The following is an 18,279-nucleotide window of genomic DNA, read 5'->3' as shown; positions in this document are numbered from 1 at the left end:
CTAAATACAAAAGTCAAGAAGGCTGGGATAAAAGAAATGACAACATGCAAAAAAAAAAAAAGTAAACTTAGCCCAAGTGACCAGAAAAAAGCTGGCACTCTCCCTACTCTATCCTAGGGGGTTCAAAGGTAGGCACAGGATCCAGGAACGGCCAATCAATCACAGCTGTCCTGGGGCTTGCCAAGAAAAGAGAAAGGCAGAACTGTACTCTAGGATCCTTAGCTAGTCTTGAGCTGCTGGACACTCCCCTTGCTATCATGAGGGGAAAGGCTTTTCAGGAGACATCAACAGAGGAGAGCAGAACTGAGGAGATCATTTAACTCCTGGGTCAAGTAGTGCTTAACTCTGTGATGTTCTTTTAACTTGCAACTGAAGGAGACCTGGTTAATCAGCAGTACTGATGATCACACTAAAGGTGGGGAAAGGTAAAAGTCACTTGCTCATTCCTTTATCAAATATCATGAACAAAAATCTGCATGAGACAAAACGATGCTCTGTTTAAAAGTTACACACAACCATTCACAATCATTAACACACAATGATTCACAACTGTTACTTTTAGTTGCTTTTCTTATACGTTAAAAAAAGCTCTAATTAGTGTACAATTTATGTCTTCTTGTTACTAACAAGCGCTCTCCACCCCACTGTTGCATATTTATTGTTTAATGAATACACACTGGCCCATCAAGTGTTATTCCTATACTGGACTTAGCCAATCCCCTATTGCTGGGGATTGGTGCTTACAAAGTTCTATTCTTAAAATATTATGAGGAAAATCTTTATGTACATAGTTTTTTAAAATAATGGTTTTATCTCCTTAGCAAAGATCTTCGGAAGTGGAATGACTAAGCCAAAAGGTTAGATCACTTTCACGGCTCCATGTACAATGCTAAATTGCTTCCTAAAGAAGGTGGGGGGCACATTAGGGTATAATGCTACCAATCATGACATTTTGAGTTCCTACCCTTGCTTTGGATACTTGAAAAAAAAAAAAAAAATTCCTACTGATATGAATGAGGAACCTCACTGTAGATCTAATTTGTATTTCTTCTGATTACACAGTTTGACCATTTTCCCACAGTTATCAGTGTTATTTCCACTTTGGTGAGTTGGCCTATCATTTGAATGTACTGTAAACACCAGGGCCCTACTGCTGTCAGTTTGCATGAGGTTTTCAGAAAATATTAATCTTTTGTTTATAGCCTATATAACTAACAATTTTCTATATAACTTGCACTTTTTGCTAATGAAAAATACCACATCACTATCTTATAGAATGGACATGTGAGCCATTAGACAGTAAACTCATACATACACACAATATTTCTGCACTTCCCATGAACTATCTTCCCAAGAGCCTAAGGAGACTATGATAAAACCTACCACACTCTTCACTATCACAAAGGTAAGACTGCCAACTATTAAGCAAAGCTTTACCACCCACCATCCCTCTCATCCCTCTCCCCACCACATGCACACACAGTAATTTAGAGACTTCAGGGAATTACTGTGCATTCAGGAAATTACATGGATTCTTCCGAAAGTTATTTCTTTAGAAACATCTAAGAATGTTTTACCCAGGAGAAATATTCTTGAGCTCATGATTAGGGGTTATGATTAAAACTGTATTTTAAGACCCATCATTTTTGTATTATCAATTTAAATTGCAACTTATTTGACAGCATGATAGGTCGATGTAGAAAAAGTATGATTAAAAAAAAATTAAACTCGGTCTTCATGTAAACATTCCTCAGAGGAAACCTGTAAAACACCACCGACACTGAGTACTGTTTTTCCTCCAATCTAAGATTCTACCAGTTGTTAAGATCCATCTCAATTGCAGTTGTTAAAAGTGTGAAAACATAGGCAACTTAGAACAAATGAAATGCATTACTGAAGGCTAAAAGTGTTAAAACTATGCTATCAAACTGTCGATAAATGATTTGTCCTTGTTAAAATATTAGAGGGAGAGGGAAGTGACCAAGAAAGCATCTGACAGAAGCAGCATATTTCAGAAAGCGATTAATATCGACATATTGATTTCAATATATTCCAAATAAACAGGAGATGTCAGCAGTTTCTGGGCCAACTGCTGAGCACCAGTTTACTTAACGGTAACCACTGCATTTACTGAACTGCCCTAGCATCCCTATACTGTGCAGTGTATTAGTTTTATGGCTCATAATACAAACATTACAATCTTTACAATTACCATGTAAACTGATGATTTCATCTCTGAGTCCACACTTTCCACCGCAGTCAGGGAGTTCCTGCCAGCCAGCCCTGAGCTGGGCTGCCTCACCAGCGGGTACACAGCAGGCTCCTGCACCTGCCAGGCTACTGCTCACCCAAGCCTTGATCCTGCTTTCCTAGCTTCGGACAATCCTGGCTTCCAAACTTCCCAGCTCTGGTTTCCAACTGCTTCTGTACCTGCCTCTACCCTGGTTCTCACTTTTGCCTTATTTTAATCCTCAATCAGTGTTACAGTGATCATGACTGAGAGGTGACACATAGGTAAGTACACCTGGCTTTATATATTTCTAAAGAGTACTTTACTCAGTTTCTTGGACTTTTAAGAACCTTTCTGGGTTGCAAGTTACCTTCATTTCATTTCACATTACGCAGTGTTACTGTTTTAACTCTTAAGTTTTATTACTTTAATACACTAAAACAACAACAAAAAAGGCTGAGAAAAAAGGTAGTATTCCAAAGAAGCTCACATAATGTCAACAATAAATTCTGTTCCTATATGCCATGCATTTGGAATTTACAGTCCTACTCTCTATCAATACTCATTTTTAAAACCTTGGACAACTCAATTTATACCTAAGAGAAGAATTCCTACACTACCTAACTCAGAACATGGTGAGAATCAAATGACATGCAAGAGCAATCTATATACTACAGCCTATTTTAGACCCTTATTAATATCGCTTTTTTGTTCAAGCCACTGTTGGCTCTCACCTGAGCTACCGCACCAGCCTCCTAACTGGTCTCCCTCTCTGCTTCCTTCCACCCTTACAGTCTATTCTCACACAGTAGCTGGTCTGATCTCCCTCCGCCCTCTCTACCCCCCTTCCCTTTTTCTAAGAATTAACATCATTCCCCTGCATATAATCCTTCAATGGTTTCCCATTACAATTAGACTAAAATTCATATTTTTTGGTCAAGGCCCACTAGGCATACAAGGTCTTAATCCCCCATATTCCTCCTGGCATTCATTCACTCAGCTGCAGCCACCCATCTTTCTGTCCTTGGCACGCATCAAGCATATTCCCTTCTTAGGAACTGCACAGAAGCCTCTTCTCCCACAGCCTCACACGGCTCTCTTAGGACTGCTCATGGGTCGCTTAAGGAGAGAAGCTGTCTTTAACCACCCCTTGTAAAACTGTCCTCCTCCCCAGCCCATTACCTTCATTTTCTTTCTTAGTGTTCTCACTACCTGATGTTATTCTTGTGTCGTCAGCCCCCAGGCACCTCTAGAAAGTAAGGACCTGAGTTAGGATACGGGTTTTGTCTTGTCTAACCACTGTTTGTCCTGCCTCTGGAATGGTGCCTAATAATCATGTTTCAGTGTACCCAAAACCAGTTAAGGTTTTCCCAATTTTCCCACATCATCTAAGATTTCTTCTAATGCTGTCTTTTGATGTGTCTGTCACCTAGGACCAGAGTTAATTTCAGATCTCTTAGAGTAGTAGTTTAGTTACTCAGAATCAAAGACACAAGACAGGTTACCAAGAACCACGAAAACCTAAAAGAGGAAATCTAATGTTCAGTGAAAAATCAATGGTAACTTTAATTTGGAAAAAGAACATTTAATGTTAAAATACCTTTACTACAAAATGACTCACCCTATGAATTTAATTAAGTCGTAAGACAAAGTGTACAATCAGAATGCTATAGAGAAGTATCAATACAATGCATCAGTTTTTATCTGTGTCCCCTGAATAAAGCATTATAATGGGATTATAAAAGATGCTCAACCATAAAGGCTGGGTAAATGAATTATGCTCCAAGGTTATTCGATGGCCCAGTAAACAGTTGGTAAAAGGCAGGCTGTAGAGCTATGCGCAGTTGCATGGAAATACATCACCCTGGAGCACTCTCTAGGTGTCAGCACGGTTACAGGAGCTTCATGTCGTTACTTTTCTTTACAACAAAAAGTTACAAAGTGGCACATAAAGAACAATCCCATCTTTGTAAAATAAACACAATGTTATGTTTATATGCATACAAAAGGTTCAGGAAGAATCAACACCAAAATATTAATAAAAATTCTGGATATTCTGAGTGTGAGTGAAGGACTTTTCTGTGTTTTCTCAATCTTTCACATCAAATGTTCATTAATACTGTCACCAAAAAAAGGAAAGATCTGTTGCTCAGAGGTTTTTCCACATCATATTGCCAATTCCTTCCCTACCCACTCTTCAGGGGGATGGGAGGTAGGGGTCACTTGAGAGAGCACCTTTCACCAGAAAATTAGCAAAGCTCCTAAGGTCAGAACATAAAGGCTGTATGAAAAGTTGATGAATAAAAATAAAATCAGATAATAGGACCGTAGCATCTTCTTTTCTATTATGACACTACCATCAGTTATATTAGATATACTGTTAAAGACAAAGTAGTAAAAAATTCTTTTGAGTCTATCTGAAATCTATACTACGTTCTTAGGAGTTACTTTTTTGAGATGGCTTGAAGAAATCATGTTCTTCTCCAATGTTTCTGAAGAACAAGACAGAGCATCATTTATGTACGATTTTCTCTAAGTAACCAAATAATTCTTCACTGTAGAAAAGCCAAAATGTTTTATATCTGAGTAGGTATTTCTCAGTTTCCAGGGAAACTGATACAAAATTGTCTGAAATAAAGACATGAAGAGCAAACTTCCAATGTGCCTGTACTTTATATTTGGTGTTCTGACCTTGTTTCTATGGAAACTTAATTAATAGGCAAATGCTGAAATTGAGGTTTCTCTTATCACTTTATCGAATGCCCCCCCAAAAAAGACAAATTGAAATGAAATTTTAACAATCATGTTAAACATAAAAAGGTAAATTCTGTACTCATGAACTCTATTTTTCCAGTTCCTGATTTAGCACTCCTTCCTTATCATACATAGTCGTATGCTAAATGCTTAGTACCTTACCTGCCCGCTTACCAGCTTCCCCTAATGTCCCTCTGTCCAGGGCATTCTCGGCTTCAATTGGATTTCACCAGAACAAACTCTTTAAATTATATCAACGTGTTTACCTGACTGATAAATTTAGGCTATTTCATGACTTCTACTTTTATTCATATCCATTGCAATGTATGTACAGACAGAGAATGGAGAGGTAAATGTTGCTTCTGAGTTGTGTACAATAAACTGGAATGGCAATAATCAAAACTGGAGTATGCTGAGATAGGCCTAACTTATGGATAAATTATAATAAAATATAAGGTGCACTCTAAACAGTTTCTTAAGCATGCCAAGAACTGAATTTGGCATATCTACCACCTCCCAAGTCTGTCTCTTTTGTTCAGTAGCTGTGTTACACAGTCATTTCAGATCTCTAAGTCTTGGCTTCTTCATCGGCAACAGAGGGAGAATATATACGGGCCTTATTTGTAGATGGAAGGGCCGAGTGAAATACACAAGAAAATGCATTGTAAATCTTAAAAGAATTCTATAAAGGTCCAATTTTCGTCTCTCATCCTACACTAGCCAACTACTAACTGTTTTTAAAAATCATTTAGAGGCTTACCTTATAGCAACAAGCAGAGCAGTTTTCACAAGTACTTACATGCTTTGTGTTTAAAGCTACAATTAATTCACATAATTTGTTCATTCTTTCACAATATCTAACGATTCTGAAAAGGGAGTACTTTCCACTTACAAAGCCACGTCCATCATAAGGGTGAATCCACAGGCTTCATTATTCTAACTTTTAAAGAAATTAAATAAACCCAACTAAAATTTAAATAGAAGAGCTGTAAGACATTTCGTCTATGAAATAATGAAATAATCTCTGGCATTTAAATGAAACAAATGGGCCAGTGGGGCTTTAACATCTTTATGATACAATGTTTTATACTTCAAAGAACAGTCTTTATTAAAGTGCCACTATGCTACCCAGAATTTTTTTTTTTTTTAACCTAGAGCCATCCCTTTCCAAAATTCTAGAGGCAAAAATCAAACATTTCCTCTCTTCTCTCTCTCCTCTCCTCCCCGACAACACCCACCCCCAGCCACTTAGTCTACAGAACTTTTACCTGAACATTCCTAAAGTTAAATAGTATTCTACTGGGGGGGGGGGGGCGGAGGAGGAGGGAGCCATGGAGACATTTTTCTGCAGGATGGATGTGGTATGTTAACTCCCAAACCTTTATATTACAAATTACAATCTGAATTTGTTTTTTCTCCTTTGAAACTTCTGTCCAGCAGTCTCAGGAACCACCTCACCCCTCCCTTAGAACAGGCAACGTGCAAAAGAAGTCGGTTAAGGCTGTGCAACTGAAGACATACTTGTGTCAAAGTGGGAATTTAAAAGTAATCAGAACTCCATGGGGTCTCCTTTGGTAAAGAAAAAAAACCCAACAACTATTCTCTGCAGCCGTGGCAGTAACGTTTCACACCGTTCACAGTTATTTTAAGCCCCTCTCCCACCATTTTCTTTCCTATCGTGTTCAAATTATAGTTAGAAGGGATAAAGTAGCTTCTATCAGGGCGACTGAAAACATTAAAATCCAAAGAATTTTAGTTAAGAACACCACACTGACTCTGTCCATCTCTATTTTGAATTTAAATGACAAATCCTCTAATGTTTGTCTTAATTGTCTCGAGTATCAACTACCTTAAGGAATAGAAATCTGTCATCAGGCCCTTACCTAGTTCCTTCGCTTAGGTACCATCTGGATAGGGAGACGGGATGGATACGCCGAAGTTAGAGTATTTAAGTTTGCATTAAGAAAAGAGAGACTACACCAGAAAGTCTCTGCTAAGTCCCACGAGATGTTAAATAGAACCACGAACAGGAAGGGCCGCGGATTGGAGGGTCTCAGGCCGGGCTGGGAAATGGGAACGGGGGAAAGAATTGGGCATTCGGGTAGGGAAGAGGGAAGGAGACTGGCCGGACGCGACTGGTAAAGAATAAGGGGTGGGGACGCCAAGCAGAGCCAGCCTTCGTCCCCGGTGCCCAGCCCTGGGAGAGCCAACTCCGGGCAAGAAGGAGCCCTAGGCGGCGTCTCCCTCCCGGGGGACCCTGGGGGCGGCGGAGGCCAGAGGTAAGCCCGAGAGCAGACGGCGCCGACCCCGCGAGGGGCGAGGCGCGCCCGCCGCTTCTTACCTTCGGGCATCTCCCGGTCGCTGATGTGCTGCAGGTGGTGGCCTTCGCCACCTGCGAAATCCAACTCGGCGGGTTCCACGGTAGCCGCCGCCGGAGCTACTGCCACCGCATTCCCGGCCGCCGCCTTGTAGACCTCAGACTCGCAGTCCGGCTCCGCTGACCCCCTGCGCCGGCCCGACTTGGGGCTGGCATTGGGGGACAGGCAACAACACAGCGAGTTCCCCATGGGGCGCCTTCACTCCTCGCCGCCGCCGCCTCCGCTCGTCCCCCGACTCTGCCGAGCACAGAAGCCGCCCCCTCCCCCAACAATGGCGCGGCGGGCACTGGCAGCCCCGGGCTATGCCGGGGCTGTGCCGCACATGCAGACGCGACTTCGCCCGCCTCTCTCCTGTCCGCCCAGCCGCCGGGGCCCCGGGCAGGGGTACGGCCCCGGCCGCACCCCTGCCCAGCCACTGGGCCCCGGGCAGGGGTCCGGCCCCGGCCGCACCCCCGCCGCTGCCTCCCCGGAACCAACTAGTCTGTGAGGGCGGTGACCAGACCCGCTTATTTAAAAGGGCTGGGAACCAGACAAGCGCTGAGACGCGCAGCCACTGAGGGAGAGAGCGCAGCCGGAGCTCCTCCTCCTTCCGCTGCCACCTCCCGACTGAAAGTAGCTAGCCCGGCCGGCCCTTGCCTACCGGAATGTGTCCTTCGGTTACCTGGTTACGACGGACCAATCACGACCAGAGTTCCCTCCACGCGCCCTCCTCAGAGCGCAGGCATGTGACTCACAATGCCCCGCCCCCGCCCGCGGCTGCCCCGCCCCCCGAGCGGCGCACCCCAGACTCTGGTTTCCATTCATCTCTCGCGCTCCGAGCTTTCCGGTCCTGCGGGAAGCGCCGCGGGAGTTTGTTAATCGAAGCCGTCCTGAGTCAGTGGGCTCTGTAGAAAGCCCCTGTTCGTAAAATGCCAGTTCAGTTAGCAACTCGCTTTCACTGGGTCCACAGTTGACTCATTTGATGTATTGCTCAACGAACTTAGTTTCACCCCAATTTTTGACCGTTTTTTATAACTGAATGCTCCTCCTGTCTTGCCTTCCAAAGAGTGTTAGTTTCCGCCTACAGTTTAACCATAGCAACCCCCGGGGCCCTGGTCCTACTCTCAATAAAGAGCTGTGGCTGTGTCTTGAATGAGACTCGAGGACACGTCACCCCTCCACTTCCTCATCAGCAAATTAGGGACCAAACTCCCCCCTCCCACCTCTGAGGCGCTGGGATTCAGCAACTCGCTTTTCTCGCCTGTTGCTCTCTTCCACGGCAGGAGTTTCCAGGTTTCCCTACTTTAGCCAACAACAACGCATAAAGCACGATTTTCTCATACAAACTTGAGAGTCACAAAGTGAAGTACCACGGTCTTGATTTGATGAAGATGATAACGATAGTTAACATTTGGCAAACACTATGCGCCCGCCCCCGTTCCAAGTGAGGTACTCATTTAACCCTCGGGAACAAAATCCTCAGAAACCTTCATTTTACAGATTTTACAGACGCTAAGTCACGTTCCCAAGGTCACATGATTGCTCAGGGGTGTGGCCAGGATTTGATCCCTGATTGTGTGGATCCCCAAAGGCACCTTATTGTGATCATCAGAAAATAAAGGTCGAAGTCAAATTTGGTTGGAAGTGGCATAGTGTATCAGGATTTTCTTTTTTTAAGGAGGAACAATTTTTTGATGTGGATTTTAAAATACTTTCCCTTCATTCAACATTGATTAGTCCCTCCTACATGCCAGGCACCCGTGTGTGAAAAATAGTCCTGCCCTCAGTGACCTCAGGCACGGTGAGAAAACAAAGGCTTAGAAAGCCCAACAGTCTGAGGTCACACTGCTGCAAAGTACTTAAACCTGAAATTCAAACCTAGATCTATTAACCCCAAGTAGATGCTGGGGTAAAGAGCTTGGTTTTCTTCCCAGAAACATGAGAGCCATTGAATGTTGTGAAGTTAAGGAGTCACTATCAGGTGGTTTGTAGTGAGGTCACGCTTGAGAATAAGTAGGACTGATGGAAGCAACAAAACCCATTAAGAGACTTTATATTCATCTAAGAGAGGAGTGAGGGCTCAAACTAAAGGCAGTGGCAGAGATTGGAGTGGAGGGAAAGGATCTGAGGTCATCTGGGAGGTAGAATAGAAGTGCTCAGTGACTAGATATGGAGCGGGAAGGGGAAAAGAGAAGCAAAAATGGCTGCTAGGGTTCTGGCTTAGGGAACTATGTAGAGTGTGGTTACTTTTTCTTAGATAGTGCAGGAAAAGGAAGAGGTTTGGGAAGGAAGATCATTTTGGGTTCTGTTAAGCGGAACATGGAAATGGAGCTCTCTGGTTGAAAGTAAGCCTCTGCAGGCTAAGTCCATTTTGTGATATCCCAACTTATGTTTTCAAAAATAACACATTAGATTAACCAAGATGGCGGAGTAGAAGGACGTGCTCTCACTCCCTCTTGCGAGAGCACCAGAATCACAACTTGCTGCTGGACAATCATTGACAGGAAGACCCTGGACTTCACCAAGGAGGATACCCCACGTCCAAGGACAGAGGAGAAGCCACAGTGAGACGGTAGGAGGGGTGCAATCAGAGTAAAATCAAATCCCATAACTGCTGGGTGGGTGACTCACAGGCTGGTGAACACTTATACCACAGAAGTCCACCCACTGGAGTGAAGGTTCTGAGCCCCACGTCAGGCTTCCCAACCTGGGGGTCCGGCTACGGGAGGAGGAATTCCTAGAGAATCAGACTTTGAAGCCTAGTGGGAATTGATTGCAGGACTTTGACAGGACTGGGGGAAACAGAGACCCCACTCTTGGAGGGCACATACAAAGTAATGTGTGCATCGGGACCCAGGGGAAGGAGCAGTGACCCTGGGGGAGACTGAACCAGACCTACCTGCTGGTGTTGGGGGGTCTCCTGCAGAGGCGAGTGGTGGCTCTGTTTCACCGTGGGGATAAGGACACTGGCAGCCGAGGTTCTGGGAAGTTCTCCTTGGTGTGAGCCCTCCCAGAGTCTGCCATTAACCCCACCAAACAGCACGGGTAGGCTCCAGTGTTGGGTTGCCTCAGGCAAAACAACCAACAGGGAGGGAACCCAGCCCCACCCATCAACAGTCAAGTGGATTAAGGTTTTACTGAGCTCTGACCGCCACAGCAACAGTCAGCTCTACCCACCACCAGAGCCTCCCATCAAGCCTCTTAGATAGCCTCAACCACCAGAGGGCAGACAACAGAAGCAAGAAAAACTACAATCCTGCAGCCTGTGGACCAAAAACCACAGTTACAGAAAGATAGAGAAGATGAAAAGGCAGAGGGCTATGTACCAGATGAAGGAACAAGAAAAAAACCCAGAAAAACAACTAAATGAAGTGGAGATAGGCAACCTTCCAGAAAAAGAATTCAGAATAATGATAGTGAACATGATCCAGGACCTCGGAATAAGAATGGAGGCAAAGATTGAGAAGATGCAAGAAATGATTAACAAAGACCTAGAAGAATTAAAGAACAAACAAACAGAGATGACCAATACAATAACTGAAATGAAAACTACACTAGAAGGAATCAATAGCAGAATAACTGAGGCAGAAGAAAGGATAAGTGACCTGGAAGACAGAATGGTGGAATTCACTGCTGCGGAACAGACTAAAGAAAAAAGAATGAAAAGAAATGAAGACAGCCTAAGAGACCTCTGGGACAACATTAAACGCAACAACATTCGCATTATAAGGGTCCCAGAAGGAGAAGAGAGAGAGAAAGGACCAGAGAAAATATTTGAAGAGATTATAGTCGAAAACTTCCCTAACATGAGAAAGGAAATAGCCACCCAAGTCCAGGAAGCGCAGAGAGTCCCATACAGAATAAACCCAAGGAGAAACACACCGAGACACATAGTAATCAAAGTGGCAAAAATTAAAGACAAAGAAAAATTATTGAAAGCAGCAAGGGAAAAACGACAAATAACATACAAGGGAACTCCCATAAGGTTAACAGCTGATTTCTCAGCAGAAACTCTGCAAGCCAGAAGGGAGTGGCATGATATACTTAATGTGATGAAAGGGAAGAACCTACAACCAAGATTACTCTACCCGGCAAGGATCACATTTAGATTTGATGGAGAAATCAAAAGCTTTACAGACAAGCAAAAGCTAAGAGAATTCAGCACCACCAAACCAGCTCTACAACAAATGCTAAAGGAACTTCTCTAAGTGGGAAACACAAGAGAAGAAAAGGACCTACAAAAACAAACCCAAAACAATTAAGAAAATGGTCATAGGAACATACATATCGATAATTACCTTAAACGTGAATGGATTAAACGCCCCAACCAAAAGACATAGACTGGCTGAATGGATACAAAAACAAGACCCATATATATGCTGTCTACAAGAGACCCACTTTAGACCTAGGGACACATACAGACTGAAAGTGAGGGGATGGAAAAAGATATTCCATGCAAATGGAAATCAAAAGAAAGCTGGAGTAGCTATACTCATATCAGATAAAATAGACTTTAAAATAAAGAATGTTACAAGAGACAAGGAAGGACACTACATAATGATCCAGGGATCAATCCAAGAAGAAGATATAACAATTATAAATATATATGCACCCAACATAGGAGCACCTCAATACATAAGGCAACTACTAACAGCTCTAAAAGAGGAAATCGACAGTAACACAATAATAGTGGGGGACTTTAACACTTCACTTACACCAATGGACAGATCATCCAAAATGAAAATAAATAAGGAAACAGAAGCTTTAAATGACACAATAGACCAGATAGATTTAATTGATATATATAGGACATTCCATCCAAAAACAGCAGATTACACGTTCTTCTCAAGTGCGCACGGAACATTCTCCAGGATAGATCACATCTTGGGTCACAAATCAAGCCTCAGTAAATTTAAGAAAATTGAAATCATACCAAGCATCTTTTCTGACCACAACGCTATGAGATTAGAAATGAATTACAGGGAAAAAAACGTAAAAAAGACAAACACATGGAGGCTAAACAATACGTTACTAAATAACCAAGAGATCACTGAAGAAATCAAAGAGGAAATAAAAAAATACCTAGAGACAAATGACAATGAAAACACGACGACCCAAAACCTATGGGATGCAGCAAAAGCGGTTCTAAGAGGGAAGTTTATAGCTATACAAGCCTACCTAAAGAAACAAGAAAAATCTCAAGTAAACAATCTAACCTTACACCTAAAGAAACTAGAGAAAGAAGAACAAACAAAACCCAAAGTTAGCAGAAGGAAAGAAATCATAAAGATCAGAGCAGAAATAAATGAAATAGAAACAAAGAAAACAATAGCAAAGATCAATAAAACTAAAAGCTGGTTCTTTGAGAAGATAAACAAAATTGATAAGCCATTAGCCAGACTCATCAAGAAAAAGAGGGAGAGGACTCAAATCAATAAAATCAGAAATGAAAAAGGAGAAGTTACAACAGACACCGCAGAAATACAAAACATCCTAAGAGACTACTATAAGCAACTTTATGCCAATAAAATGGACAACCTGGAGGAAATGGACAAATTCTTAGAAAGGTATAACCTTCCAAGACTGAATCAGGAAGAAACAGAAAATATGAACAGACCAATCACAAGTAATGAAATTGAAACTGTGATTAAAAATCTTCCAACAAACAAAAGTCCAGGACCAGATGGCTTCACAGGTGAATTCTATCAAACATTTAGAGAAGAGCTAACACCCATCCTTCTCAAACTCTTCCAAAAAATTGCAGAGGAAGGAACACTCCCAAACTCATTCTATGAGGCCACCATCACCCTGATACCAAAACCAGACAAAGACACTACAAAAAAAGAAAATTACAGACCAATATCACTGATGAATATAGATGCAAAAATCCTCAACAAAATACTAGCAAACAGAATCCAACAACACATTAAAAGGATCATACACCACGATCAAGTGGGATTTATCCCGGGGATGCAAGGATTCTTCAATATACGCAAATCAATCAATGTGATACACCATATTAACAAATTGAAGAATAAAAACCATATGATCATCTCAATAGATGCAGAAAAAGCTTTTGACAAAATTCAACACCCATTTCTGATAAAAACTCTCCAGAAAGTGGGCATAGAGGGAACCTACCTCAACATAATAAAGGCCATATATGACAAACCCACAGCAAACATCATTCTCAATGGTGAAAAACTGAAAGCATTTCCTCTAAGATCAGGAACGAGACAAGGATGTCCACTCTCACCACTATTATTCAACATAGTTCTGGAAGTCCTAGCCACGGCAATCAGAGAAGAAAAAGAAATAAAAGGAATACAAATTGGAAAAGAGGAAGTAAAACTGTCACTGTTTGCGGATGACATGATACTATACATAGAGAATCCTAAAACTGCCACCAGAAAACTGCTAGAACTAATTAATGAATATGGTAAAGTTGCAGGATACAAAATTAATGCACAGAAATCTCTTGCATTCCTATACACTAATGATGAAAAATCTGAAAGAGAAATTATGGAAGCACTCCCATTTACCATTGCAACAAAAAGAATAAAATACCTAGGAATAAACCTACCTAGGGAGACAAAAGACCTGTATGCAGAAAACTATAAGACACTGATGAAAGAAATTAAAGATGATACCAACAGATGGAGAGATATACCATGTTCTTGGATTGGAAGAATCAACATTGTGAAAATGAGTATACTACCCAAAGCAATCTACAGATTCAATGCAATCCCTATCAAATTACCAATGGCCTTTTTTACGGAGCTAGAACAAATCATCTTAAAATTTGTATGGAGACACAAAAGACCCCGAATAGCCAAAGCAGTCTTGAGGGGAAAAAAATGGAGCTGGAGGAATCAGACTCCCTGACTTCAGACTATACTACAAAGCTACAGTAATCAAGACAATATGGTACTGGCACAAAAACAGAAACATAGATCAATGGAACAAGATAGAAAGCCCAGAGATTAACCCACGCACCTATGGTCAACTAATCTATGACAAAGGAGGCAAAGATATACAATGGAGAAAAGACAGTCTCTTCAATAAGTGGTGTTGGGAAAACTGGACAGCTACATGTAAAAGAATGAAATTAGAATACTCCCTAACACCATACACAAAAATAAACTCAAAATGGATTAGAGACCTAAATATAAGACTGGACACTATAAAACTCTTAGAGGAAAACATAGGAAGAACACTCTTTGACATAAATCACAGCAAGATCTTTTTTGATCCACCTCCTAGAGTAATGGAATTAAAAACAAAAATAAACAAGTGGGACCTAATGAAACTTCAAAGCTTTTGCACAGCAAAGGAAACCATAAACAAGACGAAAAGACAACCCTCAGAATGGGAGAAAATATTTGCAAATGAATCAACGGACAAAGGATTAATCTCCAAAATATATAAACAGCTCATTCAGCTCAATATCAAAGAAACAATCACCCCAATCCAAAAATGGGCAGAAGACCTAAATAGACATTTCTCCAAAGAAGACATACAGACGGCCACGAAGCACATGAAAAGATGCTCAACATCACTAATTATTAGAGAAATGCAAATCAAAACTACAATGAGGTATCACCTCACTCCTGTTAGAATGGGCATCATCAGAAAATCTACAAACAACAAATGCTGGAGAGGGTGTGGAGAAAAGGGAACCCTCTTGCACTGTTGGTGGGAATGTAAATTGATACAGCCACTATGGAGAACAATATGGAGGTTCCTTAAAGAACTAAAAATAGAATTACCATATGACCCAGCAATCCCACTACTGGGCATATACCCAGAGAAAACCATAATTCAAAAAGACACATGCACCCGAATGTTCATTGCAGCACTATTTACAATAGCCAGGTCATGGAAGCAACCTAAATGCCCATCAACAGACGAATGGATAAAGTTGTGGTACATATATACAATGGAATATTACTCAGCCATAAAAAGGAACGAAATTGAGTCATTTGTTGAGACGTGGATGGAGCTAGAGACTGTCATACAGAGTGAAGTAAGTCAGAAAGAGAAAAACAAATATCATATATTAATGCATGTATGTGGAACCTAGAAAAATGGTACAGATGAGCCAGTTTGCAGGGCAGAAGTTGAGACACAGATGTAGAGAATGGACATATGGACACCAAGGGGGGAAAACTGTGGTGAGGTGGGGATGGTGGTGTGCTGAATTGGGCGATTGGGATTGACATGTATACACTGATGTGTATAAAATTGATGCCTAATAAGAACCTGCAGTATAAAAAAGCAAACAAAACAACTAATACTAAACTTTCATTGGGTTATTTGTATGGAAATATGTTAATATAAATGTTTCAGACATTATATGAAATTTCTAAAAATCTTATATTTGTATTTGTATGGAAATATGTATGGAAATATGTTAATATAAATGTTTCAGACATTACATGAAATTTCTAAAAATCTTATATTTGTATGGAAATATGTATGGAAATATGTTAATATAAATGTTTCAGACATTACATGAAATTTCTAAAAATCTTATATGTTCTGGTATAATGTTATATGTAATAATCCTAGTTATTACTTTAAAATGTATATCTCAGAAATAACTAATTTTCTTGTCAACTGCATTATTATGAACTTTCATCAAATCTTTTACCGTGGTCATTTTTAAGGCTTTTGTCATTTACAGACAGTTCTGGGTGTACTCTGATGATTTTGCAAATATGTTCCTATAAAAGGGTTTCATCTTCAAGAAATTCATGGAAAAGACTCTGACATGTACAGGTTTCTGGTAACTGACTGTACTGCTGAACTGAATGAATAAGCATTTTCAGAACTCTGATGAAAAACTTATGAACTCATAAAAGTGCTAACAAAAGATCAAGATGAAAAAAAACAGTTAATTACATGGGACTGAGTGAACTGATGAGGATGAGTATAATTTTTGTGACTTTCTGTCTGAATTAAAAAAAAAAAAAAAATCCCACAAGGACTCAGAGGCAAAGAATATACAAATCAATTTTCACTGCAAAGTAAAGGAGCTGTTACAGTGGAGGATTACTGGACTGAATGTCAATATTATGACATAGTATGAGTGTGTTTCATGTTTGGTAATGGCAATCATTGTTGCTTTTGTTGTGGTCATCCATGTACAATGCTTGGTGTCAGTCTATTTATCTCTTGTAAAAATAAAATACAGTGTGTGTGTGTGTGTGTGTGTGTGAAAAAAAAAAAAAGGAAATGATATAAATGTGACTATGAATGAGTGTATTCAATAGTTAAAATGATCTATTATATTAGTGATATATATTGTGGAATTAGTATTGTTTTTCTCTAAAGAGCAATGTGGAATAAAAGTTATTTGTTTCATTTAAAAAAAAAAAAAAAATAACACATTAAATCAATTTAAAAATGTGATTGGGGAAATTCCCTAATGTTGACGGCTAAGAATATCACATTTTTCATGGAGCAACTTGGAATCTATGGTTTTAGTAAATGAGGCATCCTATGTAAAATAAAACTGGTAAATGAGAGCTCTACCCACCACCAGAGCCTCCCATCAAGCCTCTTAGATAGCCTCAACCACCAGAGGGCAGACAGCAGAAGCAAGAAAAACTACAATCCTGCAGCCTGTGGACCAAGAAACACAGTTAGAGAAAGATAGACAAGATGAAAAGGCAGAGGGCTAGGTACCAGATGAAGGAACAAGAAAAAACCCCAGAAAAACAACTAAATGAAATGGAGATAGGCAACCTTCCAGAGAAAGAATTCAGAATAATGATAGTGAAGATGATCCAGGACCTCGGAATAAGAATGGAGGCAAAGATTGAGAAGATGCAAGAAATGATTCACAAAGACCTAGAAGAATTAAAGAACAAACAAACAGAGATGACCAATACAATAACTGAAATGAAAACTACACTAGAAGGAATCAATAGCAGAATAACTGAGGCAGAAGAACGGATAAGTGACCTGGAAGACAGAATGGTGGAATTCACTGCTGTGGAACAGACTAAAGAAAAAAGAATGAAAAGAAATGAAGACAGCCTAAGAGACCTCTGGGACAACATGAAACGCAACAACATTCACATTATAGGGGTCCCAGAAGGAGAAGAGAGAGAGAAAGGACCCGAGAAAATATTGGAAGAGATTATAGTCAAAAATTTCCCTAACATGGGAAAGGAAACAGCCACCCAAGTCCAGGAAGCACAGAGAGTCTCAGGCAGGATAAACCCAAGGAGAAACACGCCAAGACACATAGTAATCAAACTGACAAAAATTAAAGACAAAGAAAAATTATTAAAAGCAACAAGGGACAAACGACAAATAACATACAAGGGAACTCCCATAAGGTTAACAGCTGATTTCTCAGCAGAAACTCTACAAGCCAGAAGGAGTGGGACGATATATTTAAAGTGACGAAGGAGAAGAACTTGTAACTAAGATTACTCTACCTAGCAAGGACCTCATTCAGATTTGATGAAGAAAGCAAAAGCTTTACAGACAAGCAAAAGCTAAGAGAATTCAGCACCACCAAACCAGCTCTGCAACAAATGCTAAAGGAACTTCGTTAAGTGGGAAACACAAGAGAAGAAAAGGACCTACAAAAACAAACCCCAAACAATTAAGAAAATGGTAATAGGAACAAACATATCGAAAACTACCTTAAATGTGAACGGATTAAATGCTCCAACCAAAAGACACAGTCTCGCTAAATGGATACAAAAACAAGACCCACGTATATGCTGTCTACAAGAGACCCACTTCAGACCTAGGGACACATACAGACTGAAAGTGAGGGGATGGAAAAAGATATTCCATGAAAATGGAAATCAAAAGAAAGCTGGAGTAGCAATACTCATATCACATAAAATAGACTTTAAAATAAAGAATGTTACAAGAGACAAAGAAGGACACTACATAATGATCAAGGGATCAATC

General features: G+C 40.6%; 1 protein-coding gene across 2 annotated transcripts in view; it reads right to left on the bottom strand.

The window, feature by feature from the left end:
- Positions 1 to 7,586, bottom strand: part of LOC309653565 (cyclin-Y-like protein 1) — a 33,834-nt gene extending 26,248 nt beyond the window's left edge. For both annotated transcript variants that reach the window (XM_082478474.1, XM_082478475.1), the window contains exon 1: positions 7,326 to 7,586. In XM_082478474.1, coding sequence (XP_082334600.1) covers positions 7,326 to 7,551 — 226 coding nt within the window. In that variant the 5' untranslated portion in view covers positions 7,552 to 7,586. The remainder of the gene's footprint in view (positions 1 to 7,325) is intronic.
- Between the last annotated feature and the right edge of the window lie 10,693 nt (positions 7,587 to 18,279).

Source organism: Balaenoptera physalus (assembly GCF_965194825.1).
Source record: "Balaenoptera physalus genome assembly, contig: HAP1_SCAFFOLD_601, whole genome shotgun sequence".
Lineage (NCBI taxonomy): Eukaryota > Metazoa > Chordata > Mammalia > Artiodactyla > Balaenopteridae > Balaenoptera > Balaenoptera physalus.
The sequence above is the reverse complement of the archived record's forward strand: the minus strand, read 5'-3'. Positions and strand labels throughout refer to the sequence as shown.